At 36.3% G+C, this 18,647-nt stretch overlaps 1 protein-coding gene across 1 annotated transcript in view; it reads right to left on the bottom strand.

The window, feature by feature from the left end:
* Nucleotides 1-18,647, bottom strand: part of NFXL1 (nuclear transcription factor, X-box binding like 1) — a 54,120-nt gene that overhangs the window by 31,653 nt on the left and 3,820 nt on the right. The window contains exons 4-15 of the mRNA XM_039551289.1: nucleotides 18,503-18,636; nucleotides 16,887-17,065; nucleotides 16,558-16,719; nucleotides 16,355-16,455; nucleotides 15,039-15,153; nucleotides 14,580-14,704; nucleotides 13,661-13,783; nucleotides 12,262-12,352; nucleotides 8,634-8,754; nucleotides 7,816-7,972; nucleotides 6,978-7,069; nucleotides 3,707-3,728 (exon numbers count right to left, since the gene is read on the bottom strand). Of these exons, the coding sequence (XP_039407223.1) occupies nucleotides 3,707-3,728; nucleotides 6,978-7,069; nucleotides 7,816-7,972; nucleotides 8,634-8,754; nucleotides 12,262-12,352; nucleotides 13,661-13,783; nucleotides 14,580-14,704; nucleotides 15,039-15,153; nucleotides 16,355-16,455; nucleotides 16,558-16,719; nucleotides 16,887-17,065; nucleotides 18,503-18,636 (1,422 nt within the window). The remainder of the gene's footprint in view (nucleotides 1-3,706; nucleotides 3,729-6,977; nucleotides 7,070-7,815; nucleotides 7,973-8,633; nucleotides 8,755-12,261; nucleotides 12,353-13,660; nucleotides 13,784-14,579; nucleotides 14,705-15,038; nucleotides 15,154-16,354; nucleotides 16,456-16,557; nucleotides 16,720-16,886; nucleotides 17,066-18,502; nucleotides 18,637-18,647) is intronic.

Raw genomic sequence — 18,647 nt, 5'->3', positions numbered from 1 at the left:
TCAATAAGATACAACAGTCTTCTGGAATCAACTAATACTGTAGCCAAAAATTGAAAGATTTCAATTAATTTAAACCTACATTACTTTTTTTTTCTCTGTTTCTCTGTTGTGGATCTAAGTAGCAAATCCAAAGGACAAAATAAAGTTTTGCTTCCTACAGTTGGAATGCATTTCTGAAATGGCTAAATGCAGCTAGAACTCTTGCTACAGACAAACATCAAAGTAGCCACAAAGTCCAGGAGGCTGATGAGCTGAAGAAGGAAGAAGGCAGATAAGAACTCTAAGTATTTTATGAAAGCTGAATGGGAAAAAAAAAAGAAAATAAGAAGGTATCATTTTCAGACTACAGGTCTTCCACAGGACAAGGAAAGGAGGGAAAGGGAAAAAATACCTGACAACTTTCAGAAGCTTTCCAGGAAATCTCCCAAATGCATAAAAGCGATTAACAGATACATCAATCAGAAAACAAAAATTGGCAGGGCAAGGAAATTTTAGCAAATTTTATATGGTGTTTAGCCATAAAGATGAATCCCATCAAGCTTTAGATAAAATTTTATCTAGAGGCAGAGTAATGGTCTTCCTCCTATGAACGAACCAGAACTAAAAACCACTCACAATAATAAAACATAGCATTAAATTCCTCCCAAAAGAAAGAAAAAAAAAACAAAGAACAAACCACCCAAGAAGAAAGAGAGTTCAATGATATGCCCAGGAACAGAAAGCCTGATATTACTGGATATTTACAATACTCCTCAAGGAAGCAAAACCAGAGCATTTTCCTTCCTCTAGAACATTTAATGAAATGAAGCAACTACAAGAAAATTATATACAGCCGATAAATTGGTATCATAGTCAGTAAAGATTTCCTTCTTTGTCCTCATTTACCTTCTATCAGCTTTAATTAATGTTTCCCATAAAAAGAGATTTAGAATAACTTGATTTTAAAAGAGCCTATGTGTACTGCTGCTATGAAATTTCAATGTATATAACAGTTAAAAAAAAGGAAGAACATCAAGATTTCTTTTTTTGGGATGGCACCAACTGTTGATAGGTGATTTTTCTGACACACAACCTGAAACAAAACTGAGAGCTACTTTTAAGAACCTACAAATGGAAGAATGATGAGTTATTTATTTTTCTAAATATATGTAAAATTATTTAAGAAAAGGCTGCAGACCTCAGCTAAAAGAAATCTTCTGTTAGCTTAAACATCATGTAGAATCATCCTTCCACTAAGCACAGATTTTATACAATTACATGATCTGAAAAGCAGTTTTAAGTCTGTTGTTTCAAGTGATAAATTGCTTGTTCTAAATGCCAACATGTAAGAGCTCAAACTAAACCAATCCCTTAAAAATATTTCCTAAACTAAATACCAAAGTGAAATAAAAAAAGGAACAACAAACCCACACACAACCCCCCCCACAAACAACCAACTCCAATATCTCCACAAATTGAAATTACTGTCCAAATATTAAGAAATTAGACAGTTGATTTGCTTGTCATAAAAGTCCTAATGTCTCTACTCTACACATTGTCAGCAGGCATCCTGATAAAATACAAGATGACTTTAATAACTTGCTTCGTTCCTAGTTTCTTTCTTTTTTATATCTTTTCCATTATAGGAGGTATAACAACAGTCCAACATAAGCAGTAACAGCAACATAGTACAGCAATAAGGACCTACTCACAGCAAAACTTTGCTTAAGAAAACTGCTACTTTTGTCACTTGTGAACAGTTCCCATTTCCCAGTGAAAATTCCCTCAGGGAAAATTCTACTGGAGGGAAGCATTCACAAATTCATATGTTTTCTCTTGTTAACAAAAGTAAATTAACTTGAGCTGAGATTATTTGTTAAGAATCAATGTGGCTGTAAAACACTGAACAGACATTACGTTATTTTTTTTTTTATTTCCAGAGATTTCAGGACAACACAAAAATGCACAATGAACACAAAATCCACTGCAAAAAAAATACACTTCCCATACACATTAATGAATCATTTTTTTCCTTGACTTCCATCAAAATATCAAAGGTCAGGAGACAATTTCACTCCAGGAACCGCTGCACTTAAGCAGGAAGGCAGCACCGGCCTCTGCTGGCTGAGAGAAGTAACATTTCATCTAGAGTAGCATCAAAAATTTAAATAATTTAAGTCAGCTATAGACTCCCAGGCATTTGTCCTTATTTTCAATGCAAATCCATGAAGAAGACATGACCCAAAGCCACTGAATGATTTTTCTAAGACCAGTATGCTACAGAAAGTGAAGGTTTTTTTAATTATTCTGAAACAAGTAGTAATAAATATGTAGTAATTGTTACTATTTTCTCTAGTAATAGAGTACTGATACTGTCCTGCTATGCGGAAGGACAAATTTCACAATCATGTACATCTGAACAGAACCAAATCCTTCTGTATTGTCTAGACCAAGTTATAGACTGGGTCTGTAGACCACAGCTTGTATATTGTTTATACATAAGTTCATGAAATTTGGGTGAGATTTGGTATGTCCCATCAAAAACCATGTCACTGACTCAATAAAAAATTGGCTAATGCGCATGTAAGTTTTACTGAGGAAAGACAAAACAAAGCCCATCTGTTTCAACAACAAACAGGCATGTATGGTTGTTCTTTTCATCTGCTTTCAGGGCACATTTTTCTTCAGCAACTGTCAAGCTGCAAAGTAGCTCTATGGAAAAGCTGCATTCACAACCCGGATGGGTTAATGAACGTGCTGCCCAAACAGACTGTGGCTACATAAACGTTGATAACAACTTTTGAAGATGTTGCCACAACATAATCAAGCCACCGTTACAACAACACAACAAGAGATTACTAATAAAGGTCAAAGAAAAAAAATACCTTTCATATTTTTGTATTTAGTGTTTTCCAAAATTTTTTACTTGCTTAAAATGATCCTAGTTTTTTTTACAATATTGTTAGTCAGGCTTTGACAGTGAATTTATACCAGACATATTAGTAGACAAAGCCATAATAGCGATAGCTTTTTCAAAATTAGTTTAGCAATCATCTTTTGAAATCAAGAAAAAAATATTTGACCGTAAATTTCACAACTTCTAGAAATTATTGTGAATAATGATGAAAGCTATTGCGCATTAATTAGATTCTCTTCTCATGTAAGCCAAAATAGACAGTGACTTCATCTACAACTAGAGAAGGCTACACACCAAAAAGACAAGTTAGTAACTAACACAAAAGAAGTTTCCACTGTACTGTCTGATTTCATCCATGTGTGCTTAGATCCAAGTCACATGAGAATTTTCCTGTATGACATTATGTTCCTGATCCTTTTAAAATATACACCTCAGTTCATAGAACTCAGGAGCGTGTGACAGAGAGAGAATATTAACTACAGAATGAGGGGGGGAAAAAAGCATAAATATTTAATAAGACCGCCAAAAAACATTTAAACACAATTTAAACAACTGCAAGAAAACACAAATAGCTACATAAATGAGTTTAAACTTCTGTCCATGAATTCCACGAAGTCAAATAGTTATACATTGCTCATAAAGGAACTAAAATACCTTCTGATATGGAAGCTCTTATGTTAAGGTACTTCACTGATTTTAAAATAAGAATTAAAACAATCTACTATTTCTTTTTAATGCCTTTTGTTTTGCAGCCTGACAAAATAAGGTATTTGCCATATTTCCCTTCATAAAGCAGTTTCCATGACTCACCTCATGCTGTCCAAGACACTCCCTGTTAAAGAAAAAAAATCAGAGATTTAGAAAATAAATATTTGTTTAGGGGACTTAAAAGAGTGACAGTGCTTTTCACATAAAAATTAGTGCAACCTATTTTTTTGAAGTGCAAACTAAGAGAAAATCACCCATCTATGCAGCTCAACACCTCCTCCTTTTCAACAGTTGTTTGGATTGCTGTGTTTTATAACAAAAATCTCAAAATTTGTTTCATGTGCAAATGATTTGTAGTTATATATGAAATCAGTTACTTTTTAGAAAGTAACCTGCTTTGGTTCCAAATATCATCTTCTTTGTCTCTGCTAATACATTACAACATATTTTTCAATTATTTCAGAGATCTAGTCTACTCTTACGTTTAGTTTTCTCCCTTTTAGAATGGTTTACTGTTTTCCTAGGTAAGAAAACCTGTAATTGGATCAAAATTGTGAAGGTATTAAATGGTGACTCATCCAAACACTGAAATCAATCTTTTGCTGAAGTTATTTTGAAAAGTATCTGTTTCTTTTTACCTCTCATTTCGTATCTGTCATCCCCTTCATCTCTCTAATAAAATCTTTTAAGGGAGAGTAATGAAATCATGAACATTCAAGATAAAATATGTGTAAATCAGTTCCTAAAAATTTCCAGAAGAGTATTAAAAAAAATAAAAATTATCCCTGATAACTTCTCTGACACAAAATAACAAGAGCTGCAGACGATGTTTAGGACAGCAGGCTACTAACAAGAGCAATCAGCCACCTAGTGTAAGAACCAGCAAATGCAACACAGGAGCCTGTTCTTCGCACAGCTCAACTACCCTAAATCCACAACAATCTTCCTATATCCAGCTAATTTAGCTTCTAGAACCTCTGCAGTCCAGTGTAGCACACTTCTGTTCCACTGCAAGGGTAAACTGCTCAAGCAGCCAGATTGTCTTCTGCCATGTAACTAGATCTGTAGATGAGGAATTCCCCATGGGAAACTTGCATTCAAGTTGAGCTGTAAGGGTGTCAGATGAACTACGATGCATAAAAAACTAGTAGGATCACTGGGCTCAAATATTAGTAGCTCGTTTTTGTATACTGCTTGGACAGCAGTTACATATGGAATTCTTCAGCTCGGGACCTATCATGTTTAACTATTTTTTCCCTGGTAACTTGGAAGAGACAAAATGCACCAATTTTGCAGATAATGCTAATGGACAGTACAATCAACACATTCAAATGCAGGGGTACCATTCAGCATCTAAACAGGCTGAAGGTACAGCCTGGGAGGATTTTCATGAAATGCAGGAGACAAAGTCCTGCATCTAGTGACTGACTAAATCCCAGCAATACGGAAGGCCACAGGCCAGGGATATAATAGTGGCAACTAAGGGAAGTTTCCAAAGTGATGAAGCCAGGCTCCTTCCTGAGGTTCACAGCAAGGATGCAAGAGACAACAATCCTACTCTTAAACAAGGAAGGTTTTGAGTAGAATTGATGTACTCGAGGGGCTTTAAGGTCCATCTGGACAAAGCTAGAGAAAAACACCCTGAATTCACTGTTGATCTGCTTTAAGCAGGAGGCTGCACTAGATGACCTGACTTCAAGGTAACTTCCAGCCTTAATTGTTCTGCGTAACTAGCAGAGCAAATAGAAATCTTCCTTTTAACTACTTACAGAAATAGATACTAAATATATTCCACAACAAATCTCTCAAAGATACCACGCTTATGCTCAAAGATACCAAATTATTAGGAACAAAATCAGAAAGGACTGCAAAACCTCACCAATGAAGGATGGAATCTCCATGAACATCCATCCATACAAAAGAGTATTATTTAAACTATTCTCCATCAACATATTTGTGCAAATACCGTTGTTCTAGCAATGATCAAAGAAATTGTCAGGTCATTTGCTTTGTAGCGACACATGGTTTTTTATTATTTTGTTAATTCAGGAACCTTATCTCATATTATTAAAAAAAAGGAAATTAACATTAAAATTGCAAAGATTGATCAAGAGAGTTGGGATATTCCAGAATTAATGTGACCTAATGCTAACAGAACCTTAATTTGCCCAAAGCACTATGAAATGAAACAATTCTTCCTCCAGTTACAAAATTAAGTACAACTTTTTCTGTATGGTTTCCTTCTCACTTAGATGACTTACCTCCTCTGGGGAGCAGTCTTCAGACTAACAAAGCTGATTCTGATGTTGAAATTCAGAGGAACGAGGAGATATACCTTACATAATGCACAATGTTAAACAATGACCTCTGCTGAATATCTACGTGAGACAGCTTCTACAGCTGGCTTCTACCCAAACACTGAAACCAGATTGCTCATAACAATCTGGCTTTTTCACCTTTTGTGAGTCTGGCTTTGAGTCCAAGTATCAGAAGTACTGAGTGGTCATACATTTGAACAAAAGTAAAACCTATTATAGCACAATCCTATATTAAGTTCTAAACCTATCTACATAGACAGTTAAATATATATTTTTAATATCTTCCTCCATCTAGTTCTCACTTCATAAAACAAAGGAGGGATGTTTAAAAACCAAGAAGACACAAACACCTGTGAAGTATGCAGAGTTAAAAATAGTAAGAGAACACAACACAAAAACAGACCAAAACCACCAGCACTTTATTTTTCATATAAATATTGAATTATGGGTCCTCATTTCATAATGTAAACAGAGGTTTCATCAAATTGAAAAAAGGCAAAAAAAAGTCATCATCATGTCTTCCCTTATATCCTCAGCATCACCATAGAAAGAGTTGATTCAGCTCAACTCAAGGAGAACCTTCGGGACAAGTCAAAAACAGAAAGGAAAGAAGCATATGGGATAAAAGCGCCCCCCTGTCATTCACTAGCATATAATAACCAAAGAACTGAGAAACAAAATAGCAACTCATTATGCAGAATATTATGATCCCATAAACCAAACAAGATAGAAAATACACAGAAAAAGTCATGTCACTGATGACTATCAAACTTCACAATTTTCATACTTGTCTTTTAAAGTAGCATTACACACAACACTTATCAGAAAGAACTGATCTTTACTAACACAATCAATCCTTTCATACAGTGAGTAGACACTACGAAAATGTCTATTACAGTGCTCCTAGTTTTATGAGATTGGTGTTCACATAGGCATTTCCTTTTCAGCTGCAAATATGGTTAATTTCATGTCCATCTCTATGACAATATAAAAAGAAAAAAATCTCCATATAAAACATCTTTTTTAATTTTTTTTTTTTTAATTTTAATACTTACACTGGTATAGGAACCTCACAGGGAGGGCACGGTAGCGCAGTCTGAATGAAGGCTGGCTCAGATGGCTGTTCCCAAGGCCCTGCAGACTGATGCTGAGAGCAAAAGACGCTAGTTGAATACAAAACACAAATAGAACTATCTGCTTGGCCATAAATAAGCATATCATGTAAAGAGTTTCCAGTTCTAACAAATGTACTTTCTAGTAACTAGCTTTTTACTAATGGAAATCTCCACACCCCTTACAGACAAAAAATTACAGTTTCATCCTTAGCCTGGTTAGGGATAGGAAAATTAAGTCCTGTGGCTCCTAGTGCTAAAAATTAAGCACCAAGCCAAATGAAAAAGAACAGTAAAACAATTCTAACCAGTTAATAAAGGTAAAAAGATTTCAATTATTTAAGCTAGTTCCATTACCATCATGCAGTGCATAATACGTGTCATGTTAAAAAATGCCAAACAATTTCTGGATTCTAGCTTGTGCAAAATTTGATGGTTTCATAAAATCAGACTTAAATTTTTTTTTTTTGTTCTTATGTTAAAAGCAATTGCTTACAGCTGAAATTTAATGTTTTTAATACATTAATACTCCAACAAATACATTTAATACTCCAACAAAAATCTTGTAATTTTTTGAGCAATTCAATTATATATTACAAAATTACTTAGATTGCAACAAAGGAGCTAGAACCACTTAGCATCATGCTGAGTGGTACACATAGCTCTGTGCTTGATTAGGTGTTTACTCTGAACTCCAAAAGCCTCAAAACTAAGATTCAGGTCAAACTGATGCTCATTGTTCTGAACACAAATAATACACCATTTTTCACTGTTTACTCACTAAGCCAGTTTGCTTCACAAGTGCTTCATCATGGCAGGAAACAGGGCACAAATGACCACACGTTAAGGTTTTCTGGCAGGGCTGACGACAAGGAGGACACCGCCCAAAGTGACAATAGTGTTTCTCCTGGGTAGAGTGGTGACAGGTAGGTGGCCGACTGAAGAAAAATCCAAGAATGAATCAATATGACAGCAAGAAATATGAAGTTACAGTCACTGGGCAAGTATGTTCAACATGTAAAGAATTGAAATGAACAAGTTGTTGGTGTTTTCCTAAAATTAATTTACTAAAATTAGTTTACTTCTCACCTTCAGCAGGTGGTTAACATTACAATAAAATTAAAGAGGAATTCTAAATAAAATTAAAAATCAAAGTTTGGTTTACATATTCAAACGGCTGTTTCCATCCTAATTCTACTCTTGCACTATGTTATCTTGCTACAACCCAGCAGAAAATATTCTTTTTCCTTTTGCTAGCAAAGTTTTCTAGATAAACTGCCTCTCTGAGGTACTTTGAAACATACCAGAGATGACTTGAAGAAATGAGCTGGACTACAGAGCTGGAAAAGCTTGGTGAGACAGAACCTCCCCCATGAAGCAGGCAACCTGCTCATGAAACCTCGGTGGCAGAGAGGTATCTGATAGGAAGGATTATTGCTAATCTCCATCTGCATAGTCAAGGATACAGAAGACTGAGAAGTAATAGCTGTAATCAGATAAGGAACAATTTTTGCCTTTCAAGGTATATTTTACTGCTTTCTTTAAGGACACTTTAAGCTCCACTTAAGAAGAGGAAATGCACACACTTTCTATACTGACCTGCACAGCTGCTTGCACTTGGGAGGTCTGATGGTACGCTCTCTGCCACAGGGCACTTTTATGACAGTTTTTCCACAATTGCATTTCACATCTACAGTCTCTGGACATGGATTACAACTACCTAAAAATAAACATATTAACAATATGGCAAGCAAGTCAGAAATCACCCCCCTCTCACAATTTAATTTGGATCACACAACACTTAGGTATTTTCCATTTGTATTCAGTCTTACATATGAAGAAATGTCATCTTTCATCTAAATTCAAAAAGGGACACTGAAAAACTGGTACAATAAAGTTCTGCAGATTTTGTATGATATTAATGTTCAGCCTATGTATAACGAATGTTTCCTTGAAAACATCCTCCACCTCTATAAAGTTACTAATGTTACTAATCTGATATAATTTTAAAAATGTATCTGTAAAAGATCTATGTTTTAATTTATAACTCTCCCACACCATTTCTACATCAACTGCTAAGTTTTATTATTGAGTAATTAACAGCAAGAATATGAATCTTCTAAAAAAAGCAAATTTAGACATGGGATTTTAGCTTACTAATCATGTTGCATTCTGAAATTTTAAAGAGAACAACTGAAAAATGTATTGACAACAGAAATTTTAAAGCAATTCTGACTTGTTAGTGGAATATGAAAAGCAGCATTTCAAGAAGCAGATGTCTCACCAGCAAAAGGCTGCTGAAGACAAAAGGATGGAAGCACTACAGTCTTTAAATTGCAAAGTAAATTGAATAACAGTATAATGATCAGCACACACAGAAACATAGAATTGTTTGGGTTTGAAGGGACTTTAAAAATGGTCTAGATCCAACCCCCCTGCCATGGACAGGAACACCTGTCACTAGACCATACTGCTCAAAGCCCCATCCAACCCAGCCTCGAACACTGCCAGGGATGGGGCATCCAAAATTTCTCTGGGCAACCTGTTCCAGTGCCTCACCACCCTCATAGGAAAAATCTCTTCCTAATATCTAATCTAAACCTACTCTCTCTTCATTTAAAGCCATGCCCCCTTGTCCTGTCACTACATGCCCTTGTAAAAAGTCCTCCTCCATCTTTCTTGTAGGCTGCTTTAAGGACTGCAAGGCTGCAATTAGGTCACCCTGGAGTCTTCTCCTGGGGTTGAACAAATCCAATTCTCTCACCTTTTCCTCACAAGAGAGCTGCTCCTTCCCTCTCATCATCTTGGTGTCCTCCTCTGGACTTGCTCCAGCAGGTCCATGTCCTTCCCGTGCTGGGACCCCAGAGGTGGATGCAGGGTTCCAGGTGGGGTCTCACCAGAGCAGAGCAGAGGGGCAGAATCCCCTCCCTGGCCCTGCTGCCCACGGTGCTCTGGATGCAGCCCAGGACACGTTTGGCTTTCTGGGCTGTGAGTGCACATGGCTGGGTCCTGTCCAGCCTCTCACTCACTGGCATCCCCATGTCCCTCTTGGCAGGGCTGCTTTGGATCTGTTCATCCCCCAGACTGTGTTGATACCAGGGGTTGCCCCAACTCCGGTGCAGCAACTTGCACCTGGGCTTGTTAAGCCTCATGAGATTCCCAAGGGCCCACTTCTCAAGCTTGTCCAGCTCCTTTTGCAAAAGAAATTGAAGGTCTAAAGCTATACTGCCCAGAGTGGCTAATATGTGTAGAATTCTTTTAAATATCCCATTAACAAAGACAACTGACTACATTCTCAAAAATACAGAAAGGCAGAGATCAGAGATTCAGAGTGCTTGAAGATAAGGTGAGAGCACACTGTTCTCAAATCAAGTGTTATAAATGTACCACAGTAAGAAGCAAAACACTTCTATTCCCTGGCAACACATTGCAAATTTCAGCAAGCATGATAAATATCTAAGAAAAGTAGACAACCAAGAACCTAAGCTACCTGTTTTCACAGACTCCTGCTAAAGGCCAAGTGCTTATTATCAGCAACTTCTAATAATTCTGAGATTAAGTCCTTTTGAGATGGGGTCCATTCTGAGATGGGGTCCTTTTAAAGGAAGTTATTTTCTAGGAGGCATCTATTTCCTTTAACATCAGTGGTCACTGCAATCTGGCAGCTTATTGGAAAACTACCCTGACCTAGTTACATACTAAAGATAAAATAATTAATCATAACTTTCAGTAGCTATTAAAATATTGGTATTTAGGGAGAAACACATTAATATAAATATTTCGACATAAAAATAATTGCCTTTATTAGTAATATTTTCATATATTTATGAAGATACAAACTGTACTAGACTATTTTGTTAAAGCACAGAGAATTTAGAAAAGAAAATAAATTTATCATCTGGTATCATCAGTCATTACCTTCATTATATGCAGCTTTAGTTAGTAAATAGACAATTATACTCTTTTGATAAATTACTCTTCAAAGTGTATATATTTGATATTTACATTCTCAAAGATCACTTTTGTTTTCTTATAGACATTGCTTTATTGTTTTCATATTAGAAATTATTAGAAATCTTTGTCACTTTGAGCCAGGCTGTAAAATGCAAGCAACATCAAATAAAAACAATCATTCAACATAAAAGTTTATCCTATAATGCAGCATTAGCTCTTTAGTTTTCCAATCAGAATTTTATTCAATGATTTAGTTATCAACCAAACTAATGTGGAAAAACAATGTTATCAGTCTTCTTCTGACAGTACACAAAAAATTACGTATTTACAAGATCTTAGAGAGGTACAGGGGATGGAGAAGAAAGGAAAGGAAAAGAAAAAAAGGGACACAGTGTACAGAGAAAAATCAAACCACTAGTTTGTGGTGACAGATTTAATAGCAAGTTAACAGGTACAACTACCACATTTACCTGTCCTCTCCTCCTAAGAGTCACTGCCTCAGAAGCAAGACTGGCTGAACAAGTTGAAAATTATTTCATGAGCTGTTGCAACTTATACTTCAGAATACTAAGGGAAATTACAGAGGCTACTTGGCTGCTGTTTCAGCAGGGCAGCAGCTTCTGTGGGGAAAATTGCTGAGAGGGCAGACAGTTTTTCAGTCATTCCAATTTAACCCCCAACCAAGCAAATATCAAAGCAATCTGCCAGGTAATTTTGTGTGTTTCCAGTATCCTTTTAACCAAGGTCACTGGATTCAGAAGCAAACTTTTTTGTTATCCTTCTTATAGTCAGTAACAAGTTCTTATTTTCTTTTACTGGTAGGATACCAATATACATTCAAATTCCATCCTTTTTTTTTTTTTTTTTTAAGCCTGCTTGTACCACCACATGTTGCATTCTAGGATTTTTTAAAACCATTCAGACTCAATCAGCAGCAGTCATTTCTGTATGTATTTGGACTTTGTAATGCATATTCCGTGAACAGAATTATTGGGAAAAATTACTCAAAAGCCATGGCTTTTGAATTACACAGCTGGAGACAAGAGCATTTTCAGAGGAACAATATTAAGCAAAATCACCAGGTAAAAACACAGGTTGCCACTATGTAAGTCCTTAAGTTCTAACCAGCACTTTCAAACACACTGCCCCCACAAAAAGCCCACATGCAACAATGGAGAGAATTTATTAAGCACCACACAGAGTCCTGCAAGCATGAAATTTGGCAAAAGTAAACAACATTCCATCACTACAAGGATTCTTCACCTGTTCTTACCTCTGTGGCAGCCTGAAGGACATTTGTGATTTCTGCAGCCGAGAGTCCGCCCACAGACTTGATCACAAGGTGGACAGTTTCCAGAACAGCACTATTAAAAATAACAAAAAGTCTAATAACTGGAAACAGAAATTTCTGGTATATACTTTCCCTCTTGCACTATCTCATTTTTTCAATACTTATTTTAAAAAATGTCAGTGCACTTTAGTGAAATTTCCTCAAACTCATTCCAGAAAAAAGGCCACCTGTAAAGTGGTTTAAAAAAAAAAAATTGTATTAGAAAATAACAAGAGAACACACATTCGAATGCATCATTCAAAACACTAAAAAGGCAGAGGGCTTCAAAAAAGCATAAGAACATTTAAAAGTTCAAATTATTATAATATTTTAATCCAAAATAATTTCAGAAGATAGGACATCTGACAGTTTACCTCACTACTCTGCAATTTTTTCCATTTTTATGCTATATTGTCCCTGGCAGAAAAATGTTACTAACCTTTTTTTTTTAATACATTTTTACCTTTGTAGTAAAGGTCAGTTAACTTCAAGACCAGTTATCTATTTTTTATTCTTATATAAATCAGTAATGTGAAAGAATGAGAACATTCCACAAAACCATCACATCGGTGGATGCCATGTCAGGAGAGAACATCATCTTTTCTATTAACTTGAAAGGCACCCTCCTTCCAACAAGAAATCTGGATTTTTTATCACAGAGCTGCCAACATTGCATTTACTTGTTTTGTAATCTTTTCACACAAAGTAAATTCACTATAACAATAATATTCAAAAAAACCTAAGAGTAAAACTGTATCTTTTCATGCCTATTTGTGGTAAGTAGTCCAACTTTCACAATGTATTAATTCACAAATAGCAGGCAACTTTCAGGGTCTCTTGAACGAATAAACTCAAAAGATACTTCTGAGTATCAATCATTCCTTTTGACTTCAAAGAAGAAGGGAAACAAAACTCCAATTCCCAACTGTCAGACCACTGCTGCTTGCACTGGTGTGTATTTGAAGGTGGTATGGAATGCTGGGCTGCCAAGTTATAAGTGATTCCCAGCTCTTCCTACAAAGTAGGGAAATAAATTGATTTAACTACTGCAGAATGCATAAAGCATCAGTGACTACTCAAGAATTGGAAAGCAAAACTGCCTTCTGGAACTGGAAAGTTGTCAAAATCCCCTCCCTGTTTATAAGGCCAGTGAGTTTTACCTGATGTCATCCTTTTCAGAGAATTCTGGTACACTGAAAATTAAGTTTCAGTGGCATGGAAATAAGCTCCTCTTTCTATACAATAACATGAGGTGGAGCAACAAATTGATGTTAAGTTATCTAGACTTTTTAAGAAGTGAGCTAAAAAATGCATTTGAGAAAGATTGTATCTGGGCACTTACCTTCCTCCGACACTGGTGCTTTTGACAATCACGGATTTTAGTACACTTTGTTTCACACAGATATGGCTTATGACACGGCATGCGCTTGGTGTGCTTTCCACAGCGACACTGTTTTTCAACCTCCTGGGCAGCAAGACAGGGAAAAAAAGGCAGGGTATTTTTAATACAAGAGAAAAAAAAGAAAATAAAACATTCTACTACTATCTGTAAAGGAAAGTTCAAGGGAAAGTAACATTACATTGTATACACAATGCCAAGTGTGTCGTGCAAGATGACAAGCATAATTGCAAAACAAATTCATACAAAAAAGTACCTCTCCTGCACCCATAGCGTATACAGATAATTTAAGAAGTAGATGAGCAGGTTTATCTGCCCTTCATCATGGCTGTCATGTGATAACTACTATCACCTAGACTTCGTAGCCAAAGCTGGTTCAGGAAGAGACAACTGAGACCTGACAGAGCAATGGCTTTGTAGGCCAGACCACAGGAGCTCCAGAGATATCTAGAGTACAGTAAAACTTAATTTTCTTACAAAGAAGAAAATAATGTTATGTCACACCACCTTCAATTTCACTAATGAAGGAATATCATAGAAAGACAAAGCCAGAAGGAAGCTAGAAAAGATGGAGAAAAAATTAAGTGTCTTTTAGGACATAAAAGTTTTAAAAAACAAAACAAAACCAAGCCAAAGCAATACACTCATCCAGGTACAGCCTCAACTCAACACAATGCTCAACTACTTATTCAGAACTGTGTTGGGGTGGGAGGGGAATAATGAAAGAACATGTTGTTTTTAATAAACAAAGTCACAGATTTTGTGATAGATATTATTTCATTTTCCTCAGGTGACTTGCACTGTTCCAGGCATATAGTTTAAGAGCCCAAACAAAATGTGAACATGCTTCAGGAAGACTAACCTGTCTGCATATTTCACAGGGACCCCGATGACAGCGCTGTGAACATTTATGGATGCCACACTCCAGAACTTTGTCACAACTATCACCACAGGTGGGCACATCTTCTGTACAAGGCAATGTAAACTCTAGATGAAGAGAGAGAAGTACAAGTAAACATTTAGGGAAAAAAAAGCCAAAATATTTAGGAAAAAAATGCAATGTACAATAAATTCAGATGACAGTTGTCTTTTGTTTTTTCAAAAGCTTCTTTAGAATTACTCAGTTATTCACATCACAAATTAAACCCTTGGTGCTAAAAAAAGCTTTGAAAGCTATGCAAAAAAAGTTAATATACTGTCATGGTTGACTATGAGAACTTTTTATGGACGCCACACTGCAAAATTAGCCTAGACTACTGACTGTGAAAGACTGGAGGACTTTTTATTCAATTTATCATTTAAGAAAAAAAAAGTAGCTTACTTGTTTTTCCACATGGACAGGACCTTTTCCCAGAACGAGGACAGTCTCCACAGGGACCAGCATGACAAACTTGTTCACATGTGTGATTGCCACATGGCAAACACTTCCCACACACCTGAGAAATTCAGAGAAACCAAGTGAACGCAATGTAATGGAACTACATACCAAGCCAAAGCAAGCCAAGAGCAAAAAGCAGGAGTGAGATGCTTCTGGATGGAATTTCATTTTTTCTGAATTTTGTTAATAAATCTTGTATTTGCTGAGTTCACCAAATAAAACTGATCATCCCTGCAGTGATCCTGTCTGGAAGACCACAGTACAGTGAGGAGTTAGTGTTTCAGAAAACCTGAGTGGTCCCAGGTCTGTGCTGTGCTGCATACACAGCTCAGCCTTCAGGCCCACATTGTACTGCACATACACTTTGACTACAGGATAAACTTACTGTAGCAGAAGAGATTGGAGGCAGCTCGCACTTGGTACCAGTGATTAGACTGTCTGCATGTCCTTGCCTTTATCTAAAAGTGCAGCAAGAAGTTCTCATCTGAATACTCTTTCTGTTTGACTGTAGAAATTATGAGCAAGGATGCTTTCTTGTAAGAATATCCTACAATACCTTCAACAACCAAAATGGGGTCTGCACTGTATGCTGCACATGTATCACAGCCCGTTCAATGCTGCACAGCTTGGGGTTCCAGAGATCTAAAGGGACATACTATTCTTTAGATTATACTCCTTTTCTCTATAGTGTTAGCTGAAAAAAACTGCATTTTAATTGATACTTCACAGAGGCCAAGTACCTTTCTTACTGGGATCAAAATGACCAAGTACCTCCTGGTGCAGCCTTCCCCCTGCCACTTAATTTTTTAAAATTATTTTTATTTTTTCCAGTCTGTCAATCCATAGCCTTGGTCTTAAGCACAGGCTGCAAATATACTTCAAAGAATTAATCACAAAGCTTTCATTCTGCTACAGTCCTAAAAATAAGCAAGAAACTCTTGTCTAATAAGCTGTGGTTTCAGTCTTATTTTTGAAGGCAGCAGCTGAAATTTCAACCTCCAGTACAAGAAAAAGTGTATATGAAGTTAAATGCACTGCTAGCTTAACCCCAGAACAGTAACATTTGAACTACTATAAAAAATTAGCCGAGCCACCAACTAAATCTCTTCTCAAACAATGCTGTTTATATTTTTGGTTGCACTTTCAAAAGTTAAAAAATCATTTTTTCTTACTGGATACATTTCTCCAATCTTTAATACACCAAATAATCAAATTTTATAAAGGTGAGAAATAAGTTAAAAAGGATAGCTTCAGCATACCTGATCACACTGCCACTGAGGACTTGCACAAAGTCTCTCTGCTGTCTGTCTTCCACAGGTACACCGTTGTGTACTGACACGTGGACAAGGCTGACAATCTCCTGTATGTAGTTGCAAAGTGACATTAAGAGTAGGAATCGCAAAAGGATGATGTATTTTAACAACAGCAACAACCTGCTCTGAAGTTAAAAAGGCTGGTCTACCTGCATGACAGGGATTCTCACAAACATGTTGTCCACACAGCAATGTTCGTCCACACGGCAGGCGGCAAGACCACTCCTTGGCACTGCACCTTCGGGGCACTGGTTTGGCTTTCTTACAGTGACAGGTTGTTGTGACCATCTTTGGGCAAGGTGGACAGGGTCCTAATTACAGCAAAAAGAATATCTTGCTAACAACCATTCAGCAAATGCAGCCTTGACTACATCTCTTTTATTCTGAGAATTTTAAATATACTTAACAGATTTTAAGTTGAACTGTGTAACAGGTACCTAAATACAGGTGACACAACCAAGAAACACAAAGGATTTACCTGGATGACAAAGCAGCAAACATTTGTGGCCACAGGAAGGTTTGAATTCCCTCTCACATATCTGACCACAGGAGTGAGGTACCAGCCATGGATCCACTGTTGGATTCTCCACTTTTCCACAGTAACAGTAATACCTACTGGGAGTTTCAGAGCGTTTGTATTCAAACCTACATTTTGGACTACAAGGGAAAAAGGAGTGAAAAGTAAAGCAATTCTTTTAAACTAAAAAAAAAAAAAAAGCAGTTTTTATCATTTTGGCTTCCCAAGACTGTTTCAATGCTACCAATTAACATTTTTACAACTACTGTAACAAATAATAACAATATACAGCAACAAAGAATAAAGGTCTTTCTATATGTCAGATTTTACAATACATTCATTATTATATCTACGGAATTGTCTTGTCAATGCAATTTCTTTTCTCTAAGAATATACATAGATAAAAATTCAGCACAGCAAAAGAATCTAAAAGAATGCAACAGTTAACCTACTCAAATAGTACCAATTGAAAAACAAAGGGATTAAAAACCAGGGGTTTACTAGTAGCAGTCTATTGGCCACATAAAACAAAGTTTAGTAACACTATTAAAACTATGCGTAATAATTAGAATTTTATCTGAAAGACTTTAGATTCAAGATGTACACCTTCATTTTTTACCCTTGTTGACAGAAGTTAAAACATACATTATTGCTAAAGGTATAGAGACTAGAGGTCTGGAACTTATAAAGTGCCACAGGCCCAACAGGCCCCCTGCAAGCCATGGACAAGGGAGGCAACACAAGGAAGGAGAAACAAAATAGTTTGCATTTCTGGCTACACTGGGAAAAGACCACAGAAAAGAAGGTCCCCCTCACAGAAGAACAGGGACTTTGAAAGTCCTATGCCCTCACTTTTATCAAATAAAACATCAATTTGCCTTGATATAATGCATTACAGACTGTGAACCATTTCTCAATAGTGATAGCATAGCTTTAGCATGTCTTCAAATGTAAAATAAAGTACCATTTGCCTGGAATTTTTTTCATTATAAACAATATGTTTAAACACAAAACGAGTTCACAGTAGAAGCAGCATTAAAACTTGAGATGCTGCCAGCCAACAACTGACACTTTATTTCCTAAGCAAACCTGCTTAGAAAATTTTATTCTTGCAGTCACATTATTACCTTCTTCTTTATACCACCTCAAGTAAAACTACAAGACCTGATTTAATGTTTGGATTATACTGAGACTAAAAAAATAAATAATAAATCCCTACATCTTGCTATTTGACAATCCTTTTTAAACTTATTTCATGGAGCCAACTTTGAAAGTGAAAAATATGTAAAGCCATTCAGAAATAAATGTCATAAGCTGAGACACATGACAGGTAAGTTACCTTCTCAGAGGTTAAAACAATTTGATGCAGCAAGGTTTTAATAACCCTGAGAAATTTTTCTGAATCATATTAACAAAAACTTACAAATAATTTTAAAAATCAATAGAAAAGTCAGTCTTCTAAACTCTTAGTTTTTGTTGTGCACATCATTTACAAGTACCATTCCTTCTAAAGTAACACCAATTTGCATGATCTTCCCAACAGAAGTAACTTTGTAAATGTACCATGAGGAGCTCACCATGGCCAGGGATAATCTTTCTTCCCAAAATCATCATCCGTCAAAGGAGAAGATACAAGAAAAAGGCTGTCCTTGGCCCACTTTTGGATACACACCAGATGAAATATACAAAAGCATCCACAACAGCTCCAGACCTAAAGAGCAG

This window comes from Corvus cornix, chromosome 4 (assembly GCF_000738735.6).
Source record: "Corvus cornix cornix isolate S_Up_H32 chromosome 4, ASM73873v5, whole genome shotgun sequence".
NCBI classification, from domain to species: domain Eukaryota; kingdom Metazoa; phylum Chordata; class Aves; order Passeriformes; family Corvidae; genus Corvus; species Corvus cornix.
Note: the sequence above shows the minus strand (reverse complement) of the source record. Positions and strands in the feature narration are given on the sequence as shown.